The sequence below is a fragment of the Elephantulus edwardii genome, unplaced genomic scaffold (genome assembly GCF_000299155.1).
Source record: "Elephantulus edwardii isolate Elephantulus edwardi_28Jun2011 unplaced genomic scaffold, EleEdw1.0 scaffold00069, whole genome shotgun sequence".
Classification (NCBI taxonomy): domain Eukaryota; kingdom Metazoa; phylum Chordata; class Mammalia; order Macroscelidea; family Macroscelididae; genus Elephantulus; species Elephantulus edwardii.
The window spans coordinates 16276120-16298782 of record NW_006399819.1 but is presented as its reverse complement, the minus strand read 5'-3'; the positions used below and the strand labels follow the sequence as shown (position 1 = coordinate 16298782).

Genomic DNA, 22663 nt, shown 5'->3' with positions numbered 1-22663 from the left:
ACAGAACAAAAGGGCGGCCGGGACTGGCTCCACCACTCGCAAGCTCCGCCCACTGACCCGCCTCTTTCCGCCCCTAGAGGACAAACGAGTCTCTGCGTTCTCAGGGTAAGAAAATTGGACCTTCCCGGCACCCGTCACTTCAATATGGTGTCTTCCTGGAAGGAGAGCGGCAAGTGTAAATGAGGAACATTCAGACCCTGCACTCCTAAATTCATGGATTGCAGCGTAGAGTTCGGGAGGTGGAAGGCGCAATGTCTGGGCAAAGCAGATCTCAGCCGGAAGGGCAGTGTGGACGAGGACGTGATAGAGCTGGTGCAATTCCTGAACTCACGAGATCAGTTTTTCACCACTAGTTCCTGCGCTGGCCGCATCCTCATCCTAGACGGGGTGAGGCCCCTTTGTGCGTTTGTAGTGCTTCATTAAGCTCTAGTCAGCTTTACGAGGAGCTTTACACCCGGTGCCAGGCCCAACCCAACCTATGTTTATCTCTCTGGCGCGTGGAAAACCAGAGGGTCAGGGAGAACCCTCTAGGAGACGGATTGACACAGTGACTGCAACCACAGCGGAGATGTGAGGGTGGGGCAGGATAGGGCGAGGTTTCAATTTGCTGTATGTGTAGTTGGGATTTTGTATGCAAGAAGTGCGGTTGTGCTGTTCTCTGCCATCCGGTGGAAACCAACTCATTGCCGACCATCCAAGTAGTTTTCAGAAGCTGCAAATAGCCCAGAAAGAGTGCTCATCTTTCTCCTGGAGATCAACTGGTGGATTCAAATCTGCCTTTGGATTAACAGCACAGTTCTTTACCACTAGGTCACTAAGGCTGCATTTGAATCATTTAGCGTCATGCTTGGCCACGTTAAGTGCCTGTGAAGGAGCTCTGGTGGCATAATCCTTAGGACTTCGGCTGCTAACACCGACGTGGTTGGCACCAACTAGCATCTCCACAAGTGAAAGATGAGCCATCTCTTGTGACATTTACAGCTGTAGAAACCCAGCGGGGGGTCAACTATGAGTCAGTTTTGACAACAGCAATGAGTTGATAAAAGTTGACAGTGAACTTTAGTTAAGAGTATTAAGAACATAAAAAAAAAACAAAACAAAAACAACAACAACAACAAAAAAACCAACCCGGTGCATTCAGAGATTCATTATAGAGAAGACTTGGCCTCCAGGAGGGGAGAGGTCTAGGGCCTTGTTGGTTTTGTATTATGTGCTGTGCGATCTTATGAAAAACAGATCTGAACCCTGTCCTATCCTGTGCCATCCTTATAATTTCTGATATACATGCCACCCATTGCTGCAGCCACTGTGTCAGTCCTTCTCATCGAGGATGAGGATCTTCCTCCTTTTAGCTGACCTTTGCTGGCAAAGCAGAGATATGTGATTAGAATCCCACGGCTGCTCTGAAGGAGCATAGGATGTATTGTCTCCTCTCCTTTGATTTACTGCCTCTCAAAAGCCATTGGAGGCTTAGCTATGGGTTTAGACTCCCCATTGTCCTCAGAAGGGAGTTCTTTGTAGTAAGGAGTTGTACTGTCAACACAAAGGTACCAGGTTTGAATCCACCAGCTGCTCTGCAAGAAAAAGATGATCAATCCCACCCAGTGCAGTTTCCCACCTCTGAAATCACACTGGAGTTCAACTATGAGTGGGTTTTGGTTGATGGTACATAACAGACTCCTAACAAAGAACTCTATTGGCATAATCCATAAAATCCATTTTCTAACCAAAAGATTGGTGGTTCCAACCCACCAGCTGCTTATTGGCAAAATATGTGGTAATCTGCTTCCATAAAATATATATAGTCTTGGACTTTGTGAGAAGTTCTACTTTATACTGTAGAGGTGCTCTGAGTGGTGGTGGTGGTAGTGGTGGTGGTGGTTATGCGCCTGCAACTCATAGTGATCCTATGTACAACAGCCCTATACCTTGCTCTATCCTGTGCCAATCTTATTGTCTCTGACACACCTATCCCCATTACCCTAGTCACTGAATCAATCCATCTCACCAAGGGTCTTCCTCTCTTGCACTGTCCCTACACCCTCCCAAGCATGACGTCCCTCTCCAAAGACTGATCCCGCCTTGAAACATGTACAAAGTATGCCAGATGAAGCTTCAGAATCCTTGCCTCCAAGGAGCAGCAAGGCCTCACCCTCACCAGGATAAATTTGTTTGTTCTTTTAGCAGTGCATGGTATATTCAGTACTCTTCCAGCACCACAGCTCAAAGGCATCAATTCTCCTTCTAGCATTTCTAGTCATTGTCCAGCTTTATGATGCATAATAAGTAATTTCAAAGATCATTGCCTGTATCAGGTACACTTTAGTCTCCAGACTGCCATAGTTGCTCTTCAGTAATTTCGAGAGGTCTCTGGTGGTTAGGCTGTTTGATGTCCAGGTTGGTAGATTCAATCCTTTTTTTTTTATGTAGCTTCCTTTGCTTCCTGAGCACAGGCACTCCATTTGTCTCTTTCCCCCTTTCTGCTGTCCTTTCCATCTCACTTGTGTTTTCACTTTTCTTTCCTAATAGATCACTGGACTAGCCAGTCTTTCTGCTGTCAACCAACCATATTATACATGCTGTCTCCTAACATAGTGACTTTCCTAAAACACAAGTCTGTTCATGTCACTTACCTATGCTGAAACCTTTCTTTTAGGGGTAGTCATTTATATATTGTGCTATAATAGCAGTATGTTGTTGTTGATTGCCTTCGAATTGAGCACAACTCATAGCAATCCTATGAATGAAAGACCGGAAGCCCCTCGACAACTATTGACATTTATTATAGTTCATAGAGTTTCCAGAGGCATATTGTTTAGGAAGTGGTTGCCACTCCTGCTTCCACGTAGCAGTATACCTACCTATTACACCTATTGTGCCTCATTAGAGTAATGCTGATAGTGGTGTTGGGCCTTCCATAGCTGAGGGCAGTCAGGAGTCCAGATTTACCATATTTTCCTGTGGTGGCTAGCCAGCAGGAGTAATAGCTACTTCTTTTATACTTTAATTTTATTTATTTTAATTCTTTCTTATATAAGGAAAGATTTGGAGCTTCCAAAAAAGCAAAACAAGAAGAAAATCCCCCAAAAGTTAAGCTATTTGATTAATTCAAATAGAGATTAAATGAAGCCAGTAATAGTGTTCATTCCAAAGCATGCAGTTCACATTCGAACTCATTGCTGTCAAGTCAGAACCAACTCATTGCTGACCTTCCAGTGGGTTTTTTGAGCTTATAAATCACACAGAAAGAGGTTGCCTGTTTTCCCTCAAAGTAACGGGTGGATTCAAACTGCCTGTGTTCAGATTGGCAGCACAGTAGGACTCCAGAGCACCCTAAACATTATATTAGATCCTGTAATCTTGATGGCTGTGAGCCACATATTTGGATCTGACATTTACAACAGTACCTAAAACAACAGAGAAATAAATAACAAAAGTCATATAATAAAAGGAAATTAATTATTCAGGACTAACCAACTCTTTTGAGATTCCAGAGTCTCCTGAGGACCCATTGTGTAAATAGTTACTCTGTAGATTTACTGTGTAGTGATTACTATTCATGTAGGTTCTTCCACTGTCCTGGAGACTAGAATCTGTACATCCAAATATCAGATGACCAGTTGTCATAGAATCAATTCCAGTTAGTGGTGACCTCATCGGTGCGAGAGCAGAACTATATTCCCAAGAGTTTTCAGTGACTGATTTTTCCAAAATGGAATGCTAGACCTTTTTCTAAGATGCCTTTGGGGAGATGGTGAAGATGGCACAAGATAGGGCGGGTTCACACCTGTTCTTAGGGTCATTGTGAGTCGCAATCAGCTCAACAGCACATAATAACTGGATGGACATTAACCATTTGCATAGCTCAGGAATGTAATAGAATTTAACAAATAATCATTTACCCAGTCAATAAGTAAATCCAATAGTAAACTGTTTGCTTTCTTTAAATGTTGACCTAAAACACCTACATCTACCCTTTGAAAGTATATATAAAGTATAATCCAGTAGTCATAAACTCATACTTTGTGAAACAAAGGAAGTAGAAGAAAGAGGTGAATAGCACTTGAATGAGTAAAAAGGAGTATATCTGTTGTAATGGGATGAGTCTGTCCTACACCAGAAATTAAAATTGTTTTATTATTTATTCTTTTTTTAATATGAGCTAGCCAAATAAAACTGCTACTGTAAAAGTTGAGGCTCCTAAATTTCCTTCCAGAAGCATGGAAAGAGGGTGAGGATATCAAAAAGATATGACAAGGTTTCAATCTTTGTTAATAGGGTCACTTTGAGTGATAGTCAACTCAACAGCATCTAAAAACAACAGCAATGTCCAACTACTTGGAATAGTCTCTTTTCCTGACAAAGTCATGACTATATCAAAACTTTGTGTGCCCTTGAGTCAAAACCAACTCACAGCTGACCCTCCAGCAGGTTTTCAGAGGCAGTAAATCACACAGGAGGAAGTGTCCATCCTTCTCATGGAGCTGCTGGTGAATTTGAACTGCATATCTTTGGGATTGTAGCACAGTAAGTATCTCTAATAAGCATGCTGCTATCTTTTTTCTATCTCATATTAGTTGAATTCATTTTTGTTTGGTTTAACTTTACCTATAAGTTTGCTCAAGTCGTGTTGGTGTCTTGGTGGTAAGTAGTTGTGCCACCATCTCTAAAGCAAGCATGTAGTTGGAAACACCAGCTACTCTGTCGGAGAAAGATGAGCAGTCTTCTCCGGTGCAGTTTACATCTTCTGAAAACATTAGAGGGTAAGCTATGATTTTTGTTCTGACTAGCGGCACATAACAACAACATGAACTTCATCAGTAATACTTAATATCACCATTTAACATTATTAAGAAAGCTTACAGTGTGCTATAAATGGTCCTTACTATTTTTGTAAATGTTAAATCATTATGGTAAACTATATTATTTGTTATTTTAGAGTGCAAATGGTTTTGAAGTTCAGAAACAAAACTGCTGTTGGCTTCTGGTTACACACAAACCTTGTAAAAAAGATGATGTGGTAAGTTTTTATATGTAAGTTTAGAAATAAATTTTAAAATTTCCAGTTATATCTTTAAATAGGATTAGAAAAGTCAAGGTGATTGATATGAACAAATATGTATGTTTGAGTAAAAGCCTAGAGAACATTCATTATAATGTTATTTTAGATTCTAGGAAACAGAAGTGTGTAAGTAAATAAATATATTCAAGCTTTACCTGCTGCTACTCAGCAAAACACATCCCCTTTTTGTACACAGCAGAAAGTTTGTGGGTGTTAGAGACATTGGATTCTAGTTTTGAATTGAGTTCTGCCACTTGTTAACTCTAACCTGGGACAAATTATAGAAGGAAAAGATTCAGGAGTTATGGGAAGAGATTATAGATGAGTTTCTATCAGTTTGGATTATCCTAGTCAGATACTTTAAAATTTCCAGTGCATTTAGAAATTAAATTTTAATTCTCATAAGCGAAAGACAAAAACACAAAACTACCCAAAACCAACAAGAACATGGAAAACTTGAAAGGAGCGCTGATCTCAAACACTACTGGGTCAGATCTCTCAGAAGACTCACTTCAGCTTCATCTTTAACCATTGGGTCTTTTTGCATATTTGCCTTTCTTCTCTACTGTTGTAGATGTTTTTTGTGGCTAGAAAGATAGCTTGCAAGAATCCTAGTAGGGAAAAAAAATATATTTCCCTTGTTGTTCCATCAAGTCAGAACTGACTTACAGGTGACCATCCACCAGGTTTTCAGAGGTGGTTAATTCACAGGAGGAGATTGCCCATTCTTCTGCAGAGCAGCTGATGGATTTTAACTGTGTGTCTTCAGGATTAAAGAGCAGTTTCTTACCACTGGACCTCCAGAACTCCATGTAATTGACTGGTCCTGCTTGTATTGGGTTTTTATCTCTTATACATTAGTTGTTTTTGCCAGTAGGATGGAATACTATTCTCAGTCAGACACTTGCCATCATTGATAGCATGGCAGGACAGTAAAGAATAATGGAGTTGAGACTGATAATCCCGTCAGAAGCAAATAGCTGAAGAGCAAAGATGGATGCTACTCCAGGGTACTAGAAAGATGGAAATGAAAATTGTTTTCTATAAATTTTGGCTCATTCATAATAGTACAGATATATGCAGTTCAGTCAATCAATAAAACATTTAAGCAGTCTTTTTAGTACAGTGTTTATGTGTCCTGTTCCTTTATTCCACCAGTTGCTCTGCAGGAAAAAGATGAGTACTTTCCTCCCATGTAATTAACTGCCTCTGAAAACCTGCTGGAGGGTCAGCTATGAGTCAGTTCTGACAACAGTACAGAACAACATTCCTTATAAAGGAATATATAAGGAAGTTTCCTTATAAAGGAAACTCTGGTCGTGTAGTCCATAGTAAGATGTGTTACTAACCCAAATGCTGCATGTTTCTGATAATTCAAATTCATTAGTAGGTCTGTAGAAGAAAAAAGCACAGTTTCCTCCCACCTTTGAAACCCCAAACAACTCAGCAGTAGTGAGTTGATTTGTTTTTAATTCTTTTTAGTATTCCTTTCTAAAAATTCTATTATGGAATTAAAGAGAGTGTTGTTTTATAGGGAGCTCAGATGGCTGTAAGAAGCTGTGCTGCAATCCCAAAGGCACATAGTTGGAATGCATCAATTGCTCTACTGGAGAAGGATGGACATTCTCCTTCTCTGTAATTAACTGCCTCTGAAAACTAGCTTCAGGGTCAGATATGGCTTTGTACAACTCATAGCAACGTTGTGAACAACAGCTATGAACCTTGTCCAATCCTGTGCTGGCCTCATCAGCTCTGACACACTTGAGCCCATTGCTGCTGATCAATCCTTCTCATTGAGGGTCATCTTGTCCTTTGCTGACCCTCTGTCTTTCATCTCCAAGCAATAGTCTCTTCTAACAACATGCTCAAAGTAGTAGTTTCCTTTTTGAAAGTATAGTTACATTTGAAAAGAATTAACACTGAAAGTTTGAGAGAAATAGGAGTCAGGGTTTTTTGGGTGTTTTTTTTTTTACATAAAAAGCAGGTTGAAAAGATCTTGAGGAAAGAAGGCTAAGAGATTAAAGTGAAAAGCTGCTACAGGGGAAAAGTATTCGGAGTGAATATGAGTGATTCTGTGATCACCAAGAACAAGATCATTGAGTTCTGTCTGATGTTAAGACTTCTATTCATTCAGATTGCAGCTCTGAAGAAATCAATTGGTGATGCGGTTTTGAAATTTGAACCATTTGTTCTTCATGTGCAGTGTCGGCAGTTACAGGATGCACAGATTCTGGTAAAATTACATAATAATGTTTGAATATGTAACTCTAGGAGGTAGATTGAATTTTAAGCTTTCAAAACCCTATCAAAAAATGAATGTGATACCAGTTTAACAGTTTTTAAGTTATTTATTCATCTGTATTATCACCCCATTTAATGTAGAGAAAAGAATAATAATTACTAGCAAAATAGAATATGCACATTATATTCCTTGTCTTCTTCCTTAATTTTCAGTTTATAAATTTACTTTGGCATTGTCCATTTTAATTTTGCTTGCTGAACTTAGGAAAAACACCATGAAATCACATATAAATTGAGTGTTTAAGTAATAGCCAACTTTTCTCATCATTTAGAGTTTATTATACATTTTTATGAACTCTTATTTTTCTATTTTTTTCCCTGTTGATTTTCATACTTTTCTGTTTTTATGTGTAAAAAAAAATGAAATCGCATGGCAAGCGTTTATTCAACAGAACATACCAAACCATAATGTGGTAGGGACCAGTGGTACAGTGATCAACAAGATAATGACAGTCTTGATTCCTCCCTCAACATGAAGAGACAGACAAAAGCAAGCAGTTCACAGGCAAATAAATAAATTGTTGTTGTTGTTATGTGCCGTCGAGTCGCTTGCGACTCATAGCAACCCTATGTACAACAGCCCTAAACTCTGCTCAGTCCTGTGCCAATCGCACTGTCTCTGACACTCCCATTCCAATTATCCCAGTCACTGAATCAATCCACCTCATAGAAGGCCTTCCCCTCCTGCGCCGTCCCTCCACCCTTCCAAGCATGATGTCCCTCTCCAAGGACCGGTCTCTCCTCACAACATGTCCAAAGTATGTTAGGCGGAGCCTCAGAATCCTTGCCTCCAAGGAGCCACCCGGTTTAACCCTCTCCAGGACAAATCTGTGTTTTCCTAGCAGTCCATGGTATTCTCAATACTCTTCTCCAGCACCACAGCTCAAAGGCATCAATTCTCCTTCTATCCTCCTTGGTCATTGTCCAACTCTCTGATGCATAACAAGTGATTGCGAAGACCATGGCCTGTATCAGAAGCACCTTAGTCTCCAGAGAGACACCATTGCTCTTCAGTACTTTAGAGAGCTCCCTAACAGCAGACTTTCCCATGGCAATGCGCCTTTTAATTTCCTGGCTGCTGGTGCCAAGACTGTTGACTATGGAGCCAAGCAAACTAAAGCTGTGTACAATCTCAATCTCTTCACCATCCATACTGATGCTGCCAATTGGTCCAGTGGTGAGAATCTTTGTCTTCTTGACATTGAGCCTCAATCCATATTGTAGGCTGCAGTCCTTGACACTGCAGCAGGCGCTTCAGGTCCTCTTCAGTTTCAGCAAGCAGGGTTGTGTCATCCGCATAACGCAGATTGTTGATAAATCATCCACCAATCTTGACCCCACATTTCTCCTCATAGAGCCCAGCCTCCCGGATAATCTGTTCTGCATATAGATAGGATGCATCCCTGGCGTACGCCCTTCCCAATTTTGAACCATGCAGTGTTCCCTTACTCTGTTCTGAAATAAAATGACCACTTAAAATCTACAAAATGTTCTAAAGGCAAAGGGCAGGGAACCTGCAGTGACAAAGAGAATAGAACTGTCCCATATGTTTTCTTGGCTGTAATCTTTACAGACGCATATCATCAAGCCTTTCTCCTACAGAGACACTGAGTGGGTTCAAACTACCAACCTTTCGGTTAGTAGTCAAGCATTTAACCATTTAATCCTGTGGGACCATACTGTTACCATCTCAAACTCAAGTCTTCAGTGAGTCAGAATTCCCTTCTACAGAAGGAAAAAATAACATTTCACTCACTTTAAGGTGAGGGTTTGGGTTTAGCTTTTTTTGGTGCAGTTGTTTGTTTTTAATTTATTTAATTTGTTTTTCAGTTGTTTGTTATTAATTTGACTTTATTACAAAACTGTTTCAAGGAATCCTGGTGGAGTAGTGGTGGTTGAGTGCTGCCCTGCTAACCAGAAGGTTGGCCGTTCTAATTCACTGGTGACTCTGAAGGAGAAAAATGGTGCAGTCTGCTCCCATTAACATTTCCAGCCTTTAGGAGCTCTGACAGCTTAGTGTGTTATGTCATGAGCTAATAACAAAAGGTCACTGGTTTGAAACCACCAGCAGCTTCTTGTGTAAAATGTACAGCCTTGAGACTTAAACCCAATGGAAGATCGCTGTTAAGTCAGAATTGACTTGATGGCAATGAGTTTGGTTTGCTTTGGTTTTGTACAATACTATTTCAGGAATGACTATTAAATGGTCATTGTTTACCTTATAGAGGCAATTATTAGACATACTGAAATTTGGTTGTACTGTTTCTCAGTGACACTTCAAAAGCGTTAGTATTTTTCATAGGAATACGTTCAGAGTCACTTAAATGCCGTCATTATAATAATTTTAATAGGCTTTGGAGTTCTTTATGTTTCTAAAGCTTGTGGAGCTAAAACAAGTTATATGATTAGCCATATTGTAAGAATTCAACAAGTTTTCTTTTCTTACAGCATTCAGCAGCAATAGATTCTGGTTTCAGGAACTCTGGTATAACAGTGGGAAAGAGAGGAAAGACTATGTTGGTAAGGAACCTTTTGGCAAAAAACAATTACCTGAGTGTAACGTGATGCTGACTAGAATAACCTTCTACTCAGACTGTTGCCTGTAGTCCCTCTTGACTCCTTGCTCACATTGTTTTGCCATTCCTCTTCTTAGAGCCTTCAGTGATTTATTCTTTCCTACAGACAAGGTCCTGCGTTGGTAGATTTAAATGGAAGTTTTATTTTAGAATAATTCCCCCCCCCCCACTTCTAACCTGATTGTTCCTAAATGCCAATGCTGGAGTTTATCTCCCTCATTCTCTGTAGTAGCCTCCTCCTCCTCCAGGAATGTTACAGTCCAGGCACCCTGAGGCCATGGAAAGATAGAAGATGCACTGGTAACGGCTGCATCACAGCAGGCTACCTGAACTTGGGAACAATCTTTAATGCCGTAGGGACTGAATTTCTTTAGCTACATCAGCAAACAAAAGCTTTCCTCTCTCTTTGCTGGAAAAACTTGCCAAATTCTAAACTCTTTCATATCTCTGAGTTATACATCTCTGAATCCTTCCTTGTCTAGATTAACCTGTAGTGATTGTGCCCTATTCTGGTATCTTGTGGTATGGATAATCCCCAGGTTATGAACAAGATCCATTCTTAACTCTTAAATTATTTGTAGCTAAGTTGTAACAGCTACACACCGTGATTATTTAGCCTTGTAGTGCAAGCAAAGGAGTCCTGGAGGCTTGTTAGTGATTTAAAAGCTGCAGGTGTAACATGTGAAGGTGATTGTGCCAAAGATTTTTGTGGCAACGAAGGGTTGGTTCATTAATTTCAAAGTAAGGGCAAATTTATATAACACTTAAGGGAAAGTAGGAGTTGTCTCTAAGTCGCTTTCTTAACCCAGGTGCTGCCCATCTTTACTGTTTCTCTGTTTGAGTCTAACCTCATATTGCTTTATGGGTATTTTTGTTTTTCTTTAGGGGAAAGTTTGCTTTTTGTTGTTGTGGGTTTACTCTTTAGCACTATTCCATGTTATCCTGTTTTCTTGCACCCTGGATTTATTTTTATTTTTTATCAAAGGGTTATGTTTCCTCATAGGTGTCTTACAAAAGCTGACACCTTTAATAAAACATGACTACATGGGCTCTTGATTCTTGTTTGTGTCCTCATCTCAGAAGCACCACCAAGTGAGAGCCGAGCTTTTCTCATCATCACCTTTGTCATCTTCCACATTCAGCTGGTTCGAGGTCCGGTCATTCCTACCTTTCCTTTCCTTTTCCCTTTCTCCCTTTCCCTTTCCTTTTCCCTTTCCCTTTCCCTCACCTGACCTTAATTCTCTATGCTGTCACTGCCTTTAATTCAGCCCTCATAGTCCCTCCTCTGATCTTTATAATTGTCTCCTGCTTCCTGTCTGATCTTTCTGCTCCTTTCCTTTGACCCGTACTCTCAGAATTCCACTTGTAAAAAAATCAAGGTCTCCAAATACCTCCCGTGATATTAAGGCCTGACCCATTTATGCTCATCTCTTACTGGTCTTCCTGGTACAACTCAAGTTCCAATCATGTAGAATTATTTCCCAGCTATTTTATAAATATTCATTCTTGTCTCTTTATTTGCTCCTCTGTGTGGCATGCTTTTCTCTCCCTCCCTTACTTCTGATGAAATTAACACTTAAACCCAAAAACCAAACCCTTAGCTATCGAGTTGATTCTAACTTATAGCAACTGATAGGACAGAGTAGAATTGCCTCATAGGGTTTCCAAGGTTGCAAATCTTTGTAGGAGCCAACTGCCTAATTATTCCCCTGTGGTGTGGCTGGTGAGTTCAAATCACTAATGTTTGATTAGCTGTTAAGCTCTTAGTCACTACAGTGTAAAAGCTCTTCAAATAAGCACCCTTTAAAACTCCAAACCAAAAGCTACCTTTTAAAGTCAAGTCAATGCTTCTCATTTCCTTAGTGTTATGTGTGTGTGCTTCCTCCGTCATAGCGCCTACATTTCTTCTGTCATTATTTGTTCACCTGTTTATTTCCTGTCCTAAAGTGTGAGCTTTTCAGTGCAAGAAGCATGCTATCTTCAGTCCATCTTCTCAATCCTTACATGGGGCCCAGAGCATTGAAGAGGCTCATAAAGTTTTCTCTGAATAAATGTTACAACTCCTAATATATTTTTTGTAGTTGTTGTTCTTAACCTTTAGCCAACACTTAGGTTTAGTTGGAACATATTCACTATTACTTCACCAGGGCTGCAAAATTTGAAAACCAACCCTGAAACATTATAAAAAGTAGCTGTTTTGTGCAGTTGGCACAGTTTATTGTTGTTATGCTTGTAACACGCTTGCACTTTGACATCCAGTGCATCTCGATTTCCCATTGAGGCTTCTGTGGAGTTTTCATTTATTTCTTTTCTTTAAATTTTGTAGTAAGCTTTTTAAGCTACAATGAAATTAAAACTATTAAAGTTATTGGGTGCTTTGATTTTATCTCTTTCTCTGATAGTGTAGAAACTGCCTTTCTTTAGAAATGACTTTTATGATGAGAAAACCTTTTTAATCTCTTTCAATTTGACTGTTCCATTAAATTATATCAAAGACCAAACTTAAATGCGGTAATAGAGCTAAACTATGTTCAAGTACAGCCCTATCTGGGATTTCTTTTGTTATCTTTAGTGTCTCTAGAACATAAGTCTTTATATCTAAATTGTTTTTCCATCACAGGCTGTCCGGAGTACACATAGCTTAGAAGTTCCATTAAGCCACAAGGGAAAACTGATGGTGACTGAGGAGTATATCAGCTTTCTATTAAATATAGCAAATAAAAAAATGGAAGAAAATAAGAAGAGAATTGAAAGGTAAATTGTCTATTTCCACGTCATTCTTATATTCCTACATCATTCTTGAAAATGTTAATATATCCACCATCTTCAGTTAATATTCCCAACTGCTTATCTATTTCTGAATTTGTCATGAACAAGAAGCTCAGCAAAGTCATAGGGAAAAAAACATCATTGCCGCTGAGGGAGAGCTGCCTCATAACTGACCCTTCCTTGTGTTTCCAAGTTTGTAAATAAATTGCAGAAAGAGATTGCTCATCTTTCTGCTACAGAGCCACTAGTAGATTCTAACCCCAGAGAGACACCCCTTTTTTGGTTTAACAGTGCCATTCCCTACAGGATATATACCATCAAACCTACAGTGAAAGTTGGCCAGGCACTAAATGAACCAAAATAGGAAAACTTTGTGGAGAGCATAACTATCAGTAATTGACACCAAGGAACGGCATTTAATCATTCAAGTAGAGATAGTCCTTCAGCCACAATTGGTCAGTTTGAAGACATCTAGGACAGAGATACACATGGCCCTAAAAGTGACCATTAGCGGTTCCCTAAAATCCCAGTGTTGGAGGCCAACAGACTGACTTTCGTTCTGGCGTATGCTTTACACTCCTGGGTTGTTCACTTCTACACCTGCCAGGGATTTGATTTACAATTGCCAGAGTTGTCCAGTAGGACTGTTGTAGCTATCAATTCACATTTTTGTATGTCCCTAGTTCTTAAATTTAACCTCTTAGTTCTTACATGATTTTCTTATGATTATTCAGGCAGCTTTTCACAGCTTGGGTTTTTCACTTGAACTACAGAATCTACAAGATTATTCAAGTTATCTTTTTTCAGCTTTTTGAAGAACAGTTTCAACGTTGGAAATACAGTAGGCATTAGGGCTTGATTCTCTGACAGGGCTCTGATTAAAAATAGCTGAGGGGTTATTGGGTCACAGAGCAAACATTGTAACTAAAGCTAGGATTTCAGGTAAGCAGCTGGAGGCTACGCCCCCCCCCCCCCCCCCCCCACTCTACCAAACTGCAGTCTGAATGCTAGATACTTTTTGGTACCGTGCCAAAAGTTTACTTCATTAGTTAGAAACTAATCCATTGAGACTGTTAAAATATAGAAGATAGCAAATCAATTTTCTCTGTTTCCTTACTTGAATTTTAACAAGATTATAAATATAGCCCAAGATACTAACTATACACCTGGTGAAGTTAATTGAGCCACATTCACAAACTATAAAATCAAATTATGCGTTAACTCCATTGACTCAAAAATGTGTTTGGAGATTATAGCCTACATGCTGCTGTCAAGAGAGTCATGCTCATCATAAAATCAGGGAAAAATTAAAGAAGAGTAAAAAGTGTCTTAAGATACTGATTAGAAGATTACATGTGAATTCAGAAAGTGTGGACAAATTAGGAGGCTCCTTGCAGAGAGCAGCTGCACATTTAACTACATGCAGAAAAAGAACTCTTCTTCTGTTTTAAGGACAAAAAGTAATAAAATACAAGAGGTTATAGATTTTGCAATCAGACTTTTAATGTTAAAATCAGTTTATTGCAGGACCAAAGTGTCACAATTCAAATAGTATAAAGAGAATTCTTGTAAATCAAAGCCCTCTGACTAAAATAACATTTAAATAAATATTTTAACTAGACTTATTAAGATCAAAGCCTTGAAAATCTGTTGGAGGGTCACTGTGAGTCAGAATCGACTAGGTGGCAATGAGTTTTAGTTTGAGGTGTATTTAGTTACTACATTTCAAAACACAGGTATAACAATAATAATAATTTCTTTGCAGATTTTTTAATTGCCTGCAACATGCTTTGGAAAGGGAAACTGTTACCAACTCACATCTCAAGATCAAAGAGGAAAATAATCCACCATATACCCGTAAAAAAAAAAGAAACTTAGAGAAAGCATGTGCCAAATGTATTACTGAAGAAAATAAAGAACCTGAACATGACGATGATGCTGCATGCATCAGTGTTAATATTTTCCCTGAAGGTTATTAAGACTTCCTGCTGAAGTGTCCTGTTGGGATAATGTTTCTAATCAACATTATAAAACTGCTCTTTGTAAGAGTATTTTATCTTGCTGAATTTATTAGTCATAAATAAAGGTCCCTCGGTGGTACAAACAGTTAAGCTCTTAAATACTAGCCAACAGGTTGGAATCTCCAACACACCCAGAAGCACCCTGGAAGAAAAGCCAGGTGGATCTCCTTATAAATTGTCACAGCCCTGAAAGTCTCCTGGAGCAAAGATCTGTTCTACACACATTGGGTTGCCATAAGATGAAATCAACAACTAACAACTAAGTCCTTTTTAAAAGCAAAATTTAATTTCTCTATATATGTCTAGGGAACTCCATCTTTTCAACAAGTATTAAAAAGAATTATAATATTGGCTCATTGTAACACCATTTTGAATCAGTCATTACAAAAAGAAAATTAAGAATTTTTAATGGTTCTCTCTTTTTTTATAAATTTCTATTCCTATGAAACAGACAAACAAAGTATATGTTATCATTTCAAGAGAGCCATATCAGTGATGTTTAACTCTTTTATGACCTGTGGATTATATATTGCCCATCTGCTTTTTCAACCTCCAAGGCCTCCTGTGCTCTATTGTTTTGGAAGGCCTGCTGTTTCAGAAGCAGATGGCCAATCCTTTTTCCTAGTCTGTCTGAATTTGAATGCTCAGATTTAAAACATTATCTGACAGACAAACATTTTATGGAAAAGAGCAGATGAAAGATATTTTCCAGTTGTAGAAATAACCAATAGATTCAGTGTTGCTCCCCCACCCCCGACACATGTATCTTGATCACAAGAAACTGTGGCTAACTCTAAGAAGAATGGGAATCCCAGAACACTTGATTGTGCTTTTTAAAACCTATACTGGAGGCAGTCGTCAGAAGAGAGCAAGAAGCACAGCCTGGTTCAAAATTGGGAAGGGTGTATGCCAGGGAGGTGTCCTATCACCATAACTTTTCAGTCTATATACAGAACAGATTATCCAGGAAGCTGGGCTCTGTGAGGAGAAATGTGGCATCAGGATTGGAGAAAGACTTGTCGGCAGTCTGCGTTATGCGGATGGCACAACCCTGCTTGCTGAAACTGAGGAGAGCCTGTAGCACTTACTACACAAAGTCAAGGTATAGCCTTCCATATGAATTGAAACTCAAGAAAACAAAGATTCTTACCACTGGGCCAATTGGCAGTGTCAAGATAGATGACTGAGATTGATAGTGAAGAGATTGAAATTATTAACAGCTTTAGTTTGCTTGGCTCCACAATCAACACTCTTGGTACCAGTAGCCAGGAAATTAAAAGACAAATTCATTGGGAGAGTCTGCTGTCAGAGACCTCTCCAAAGTATTGAAGAGCAACGATGTCAGTCTGGAGACTAAGGTGTGCCTGATCAAGGCCATACTCTGCAGTTACTTGCTATGTGTCAGAAAGCTGGACAATAACTAGGGATAATAGAAGTAGAATTGATGCCTTTGAGCTGTGGTGCTGGAGAACAGTACTGAATATACCATAGAGTGCTAGGAGAACAAATGGGTTCATCCTAGAGGTTGAGAACAGGGTGCTCCTTGGGGGCATGGATTCTGAAACTTCATCTGACATACTTTAGATATGTTGCAAGGCAGGATCAGTCCTTGGAGAAGGACATCATGCTTGAGAGGGTAGAGGGACAGTGCAGGAGAGGAAGACCCTCAGTGAGATGGATTCAGTGGGGTAATAGGGTAGATATGTCAAAGACAATAAGATTAGCACAGGATAGAGCAAGGTTTAGGGCTGTTGTACATAGGGGTCACTATGAATCACAGGCACATTGACTCGTAGTCACAGGCACTATGAGTCAACGGCACATAACAGCAACAGGCTTCCTGGCAATTTTCTATCCTAGTTTGTACTACTACCTGTCAGGCTCTGTGTAACTGCATGTAAGGTAAATGTCCACTTGCCCATAAATCCTAACACCAGAATACTTGAGGCATATGTATCCCACGTAGTTGTAGTAAAATTCCTGTTACCTCAAGACCAATTGTTTCTCTTCATTTCAATATAGTGTCAACCAAAAAATTCAAAGAAAATAATAATGAAAGCATTTGGTAGAACCATCATAGGGAATTTTACTTAAAATCTTTGAAACCTTCAGCCTTTAAGAGGAGATCAGACTTTGCTTCTTGTTGCCATGGAATCTGATAATGAGCTATTTTCCCCTTTGACCCTGTGGAAAGTCCCTCTGGCACAAATTGTTTATACACATCTATTAACTCAGAGAAGGAACACTGGTGATATTATGTATTGTACTCCTAACCAAAAGGTCAGCAATTCAAATGAACCAGCTGCTCTAAGGGAGAAAGATGAGCTGTCTCCTCAGTAAAGGTTTTCAATTTTGGGAACCTGAGTACTGTTACGAGTCTGAATCGGTAGGTTTGGTTTTTTTTGAGCCCACACAAGAATGCCTGAGGAGAAAAGCCAGGTGACGCTAGTACAAAGATTACAACTGCATCAAAGAGGCTTTCAGCCAGGGCGAGTTGTCCCCTCCACCCCTGAAGCAGTGAACCCTCCAGCCAAGAAGATTTCTGTCAGCCCCAGGACCAGAGAAGACTTCAGGCAAGGTGAATTGCCCTCCCCTCCACTGGCCTGAGCTCCCTAGCTACAATGAGTATTTCCATCAGTTCTAGGAACACAGAGAACTTCAGGCAAGGCAAGTTGCCCTTCTCTCCCCAGCTAAGGCAAGTTGTTCTACCTGCCCCAGAGCCAGAGAGAACTTTAGATAGACTATACCCAACCTTTGGAAAAGACACAAGCACACTGAGACATAAGGAGGAAAGCATCCTAGGAAGCATTTCTAAGGCTGTTCTGGCTCCCTTTGGGCTTTTTCTGATCAGAAGAGAAACAGCCTGACCTTTCTTCTATTTCACATGCCAAGCAGAATCAGTCAGGGCCAACATTATGAAAAAACAAAAAAAACCCTTTCCTAAAGTATCCAATGAATACCTCAGAGATAGGAAGGTAGAAGAAATATGCAAACGTAGTTCTAAGAACTGGTACTGAAGAAGTTACAAAAGTTGAAACCATAAGTAAAGAGAAACAAAAAATGAAAAATCATCACAAAATAGGATACAACCAATACAATACTAGAAACAATAGAAAAACATGGAAAACAATCCAGAGGATCAAGACTGAAATGGCAGAAATTCTCAACAGCACAAAAATGCAGAAAAGAAGAGATGAATCAGAAAAACAGCAATATAGTAGACAAGAATCTCAGCAAGAACATAGAAGAAAAACAGAAGACAGAAGGAAAATGAAGAAAACATTAGAATGATGTGGGATGATATCAAATAAATAACATACATGTGATTGGAAAAGCAATACCATTTACAATAGCCAACCACAAGATGAAATACTAAGGAATAAACTTGACTAGAGACAAAAAGAAGAAGAAGAAAAAAAGGCCTTTTTCAAGAAAACTATAAAACAGTACTACAAGAAACAATGGGGAAAACATATTCTCTGTTCATGGATAAGAAGATTAAACATTAAGAAAATGAAAGTCCTACCAAAAGCAATCTGCAGGTTCAAAACAATCCCAATTACAGATACCAAAATCATCCTTCAGGGAGATAGGAAAGTTAATATCCAGTTTTATTTGAAAATAAAAGAGACCTAGAACTACAAAGCTTTTCTGAAAAACAAAAACTAAGTACAAGGCATTTTATTCCCTGATCTCAAAATCTACTACAAAACCATAGTAATCAAAACAACATGGTATTGGTACATAGATCAATGGAATACAGCCAAGAATCCAGAAATCAACCCATCAACCTGTGGTAAGATAATACTTGACAGAGTAACAAAACTCATTAAATGGCAGCCTCTTTATTAGATGGTGCTGGAAAAACTGGACATCTACCAGAAGAAAACTGAAACAGAATACATGTCTCACACCATATCCTAAAACCAACTCAAGATGAGTCAGAGATCTAGGGGTAAAACCCAACACCATAAAGATAATACACAAAATAGGAATAAATTTAGAAGCCTTAGTCTATGGCATAAAACACTTGAAAACATAGCCAAATATGTACATCCTGCAGAGGAAAAAATCAATGAATGGGATTATTAAAATCAAATCCCTTTGTGCATCAAAACCTTTCACTAATAGGTTGAAAAGAAAGCACATAGATTTGGACAAAAGCTCTTGGCAGCTTTTTTGTCAAGGATCTCATAATTAAGTTTACAGAATTCTACAGGGCCTCAAAGAAAAAAACCTAATCACACAGCAGACATAAGACCATAAGACATGAAAAGACTTCACAAAGGAGAACATTGAGATAGTTAAGAAACACATAAGGAAATGTCAAAATCACCAGCAATCAGAAAGATGCAGATCAAAACAACAATGAGATACCATCCCACTCCAGCAGCAGTAGCACAGTTTAACACCACAACAAACAATAGTTGGAGAGGATGCAGAGAAATTAGAACTATAATGCACTGCTAATGGGTTTGTAAAATTGCTGTGTAAGGCACTTTAGCATGTCCTCAAAAGGTTGAACATAGAAACTCACATAATACAGCCATTACATTACTAGAATGGACATGTGTACGCCTATGTTCATAGCAATATTATTCACAAAAGCAAGCAAATGAAAACACCCCAAATGTCCATCAACAAACAAATGGATAGAGAAATTGTGGTAAATCAATACAATGGAATAGTATGCAGCTCTAAGAAACAACAATTTTGTAAATTTCTGTATAACGTGGGAGAATCTAGAGAGCATCAGGCTGAGTAAAGTAACACAGTCTCATAAGGGTCAAATATTGCATGAGACCACTATTGTGAAAATAGGATAATGGAGCAAAATACATATAATTGTTCAAAAGGAGAAGGGAATGGAGATGGGGTTGGAGCAGTTAGCAAAGAGACGGAAACAACCTAAGTGCCCATGAACAAACAAAAGGGTTGAAAAATGAAGGTATATTCACACAAAGGAATGTGCAGCACTGAAAAATAATGAACTTGTAAAACATTACACAACATGGGTGACCCAGGAGGACATTATGCTGTGTGAAATGTCTCAGTCTCCGAAGGACAAATACTGCATAACACCACTGTTATGAAGCAGGACTGACATGGGGGCTTAAGAGAATAGGAAAAGAATGGATAGATAATGAAAACTGTTTTGGAAGAGATGAGGGAGAGAACTGTTTAAAAGGAATATTGTTGTTGTTCTTAGGTGCCGTCGAGTCATAGATGACTCATAGCAACCCTATGAATGAAAGGCCTGAGCACTGTTCGTACGTAGAGCTTCCGGAGGCAAGCCATTTCAGAAGTGGATGTCGCTCCTGCTTCTAGGCTTATTTTAGTCGGGAAGCTCCAGCCAACACTGTCCACCATGGGTGCCCATTACCACGATTGGCACATCACTGTCACAGTGTTCAGCATCACAGCAACCACGAATAACCTCTGTACAGCAATGCACAGACCAGTGCTATACCACCTAGAAGAATGTTTGACAGGAAAACAATTTGAACTCGGCCCGAGGGCTGCAGATTACAGAATAAGAGGTACATTACAAAGAAGGGGAAGGGAGAGGGGAAATGGGGTGGGGCAGGAGGAAACTGTGCAATAATGAATGAATAAATATTTTTAAAAAGAAACTACTGAGGAAGAAGGAAAGGAGGAGGAGGGAGGAAAAGGTACAACAAGGAATGAATGAAAATCCAATTTTTCTGTAAACTTTCATTAAAATAATAATTTTTTAAAAATTTTAAAAAGAGGAAGGGAGAAAATCACTAGGATAACAGGAATTGGTGGGTTGAGGAGGAGTGAAGGAATGGGAAATGTTCAGTGGGTACTTGAAAAGACAGGGTGATAATAGGCATAAATCATTGATCATTATATAAAATACAATGTACATGAATGATTGAATAAAATAATATGAATCAATTAAATCTAATGCATATGATTGTATAAAAACAAAGTACATGTATGAAACGCAAGATATGTGAATGAATGATTTCAAATCAATAAAAAAAAATAATATTATAGCCAAGAACACATATGGGGCCACCATGAGTTGGAATTGACAGCAACAGGTTTGGTGGTTTTGTTAACTGAACTAACAACTGAAAATATACCTAAGCCCTCTTCTCTTAAATTTTCACAGTCCAAAGCTGATTCCTGGCACAATCACGTAAAACAGGTGGGCATAGATTTTCACTAACTTGGACAGAAATTATAGCTAAAATTTGTTAGGTGCCATAGACTCAACTCTGTACACAACAGAATGAAACCTTGCCTGATCCTAAACCATCCTAATAATCTATTGTATTCATTGTGTCATTCCAACTCATTGGTGGACTTCCTCTCCTTCTTTGATCCTCTACTTTTCCAAAGACTTACCCTTCCTAAAAACATACCCAAAGTAACTGTGAATAAGTCTTAAATTCTTGCATCTAAGGAACAATTTTGCCGCACATTTTTAAGCACAAGACTTGTTTGTTCACTGGAATATCCCATGGTGCATTTAGTATTCTTCACCAATACCACAATTCCAAGGCATTTTGAATTTCAGTCTTCCTTGTTCATGGTTTCACATGCATATGAAGCAATTTAAAAGACCATGTCTTTGGTCAGGTATGCTGTTGTTGATTGCCATATAGTGGAGCACAACTCATAGCGACCATATGAACAAAAGGCCTGAAGCCTTTCTATAACTATCAACACTTATCAAAGTTCATAGTTTCCAGTGTTTTGTACGTGTACTTTGTATTTATACAATCATTATATACATTGTATTTCATTCATTTATATTATTTTATTCAATTATTCATGTACATTTTGTTTTATATAATTATCATTGCTTTATGCCTGTTATCATCCTGTCTTTTCAAGTATCCATTGAACATTTCCCATTTTTTCACTCCTCCTCCACTTCCAATTCTTATTATCCTATGTTGTTTAGGAAATGGATGCCACTCCTGCTTCCAAACCTGTCTTAAACTGGGAGCTCCACCAAACACTGTTCACCATAGGTAACCATTATGGCATTTGACACCCAATGGCACAAGGTTCAGCATCACAGAAACTCCTGCTTGCTTCAGTACAGCATATTGACAGAAGAGTGCTGAACCACTTAGAAGAATGTTCCTCCAAAATATAATAACAACCAACTTTAAATACAAAGGCCCTCTCCAAGGTCTTGTTGACTCTAAACAAGAGGCTTTAATTAAAAAAAACCCCAAAACCAAAATACCAATATAGTTTGTTGTTGTTGTTGTTATGTGCTGTTGAGTTGCCTGCGATGTATAACGACCCTATGTACAGCAGCTCTGAACCCTTCCCTAGTGAAATTGATCAGGCATACCTCAGTCTTTAAAGTGATCTTCATGCTCTTTAGCAATTAAAAGAGGTTGTTGGCAGCAGATTTAGCCAATGCAATATGCCTTTTGATTGATTGATTGATTGATCGATCGATCTTGCTTTCATGGTTGTTTATTGTGAACCCAAGTAAATTAAACTGACAACTTTAAGCTTCTCCTTTTATGATGATGCTACCTATTAGTCCAAGTGTGAAAATAACCGCCTTTTTGTTGAGATGTATTTTATACTGAAGCTTAACATCTTTGTTTCATTTCAGTAAGTGCTGCAAACACTCTTCACATAAAATCTTGCTGAAGATTAAAAAATATTCCTAGTTGTTCTTTATAAAATTGTAATCAACTAAAAATTAAGCTTAGTAATAAATTACTAAGCACAAATGTCTTAGAATGCAAGCTGTTTATTATGGTGTGTGGACATACCCTATAGTTACTGTATCCTTAATCATATGGAAGCATTCTAGAATGCTCACAAATTGTGACTCCTTTTCCCAGTTCCCAATGAGCCAAGACTCTCTCATGCATGGAGAGCCTGTCACTCTGCGGATGGGGTCTCTGGTACTGCCACAACAAATGTTG

At 38.9% G+C, this 22663-nt stretch overlaps 1 protein-coding gene across 1 annotated transcript; it reads left to right on the top strand.

Annotated features, from left to right (window-relative positions):
* Positions 1–213: 213 nt before the first annotated feature.
* On the top strand, positions 214–14687 carry TYW3 (tRNA-yW synthesizing protein 3 homolog (S. cerevisiae)). The gene is made up of 6 exons (XM_006888615.1): positions 214–387; positions 4940–5020; positions 7197–7295; positions 9812–9883; positions 12560–12693; positions 14474–14687. Exons 1-6 carry the CDS (start codon positions 214–216, stop codon positions 14685–14687), a joined length of 774 nt encoding a protein of 257 aa, XP_006888677.1.
* Positions 14688–22663: the final 7976 nt, after the last annotated feature.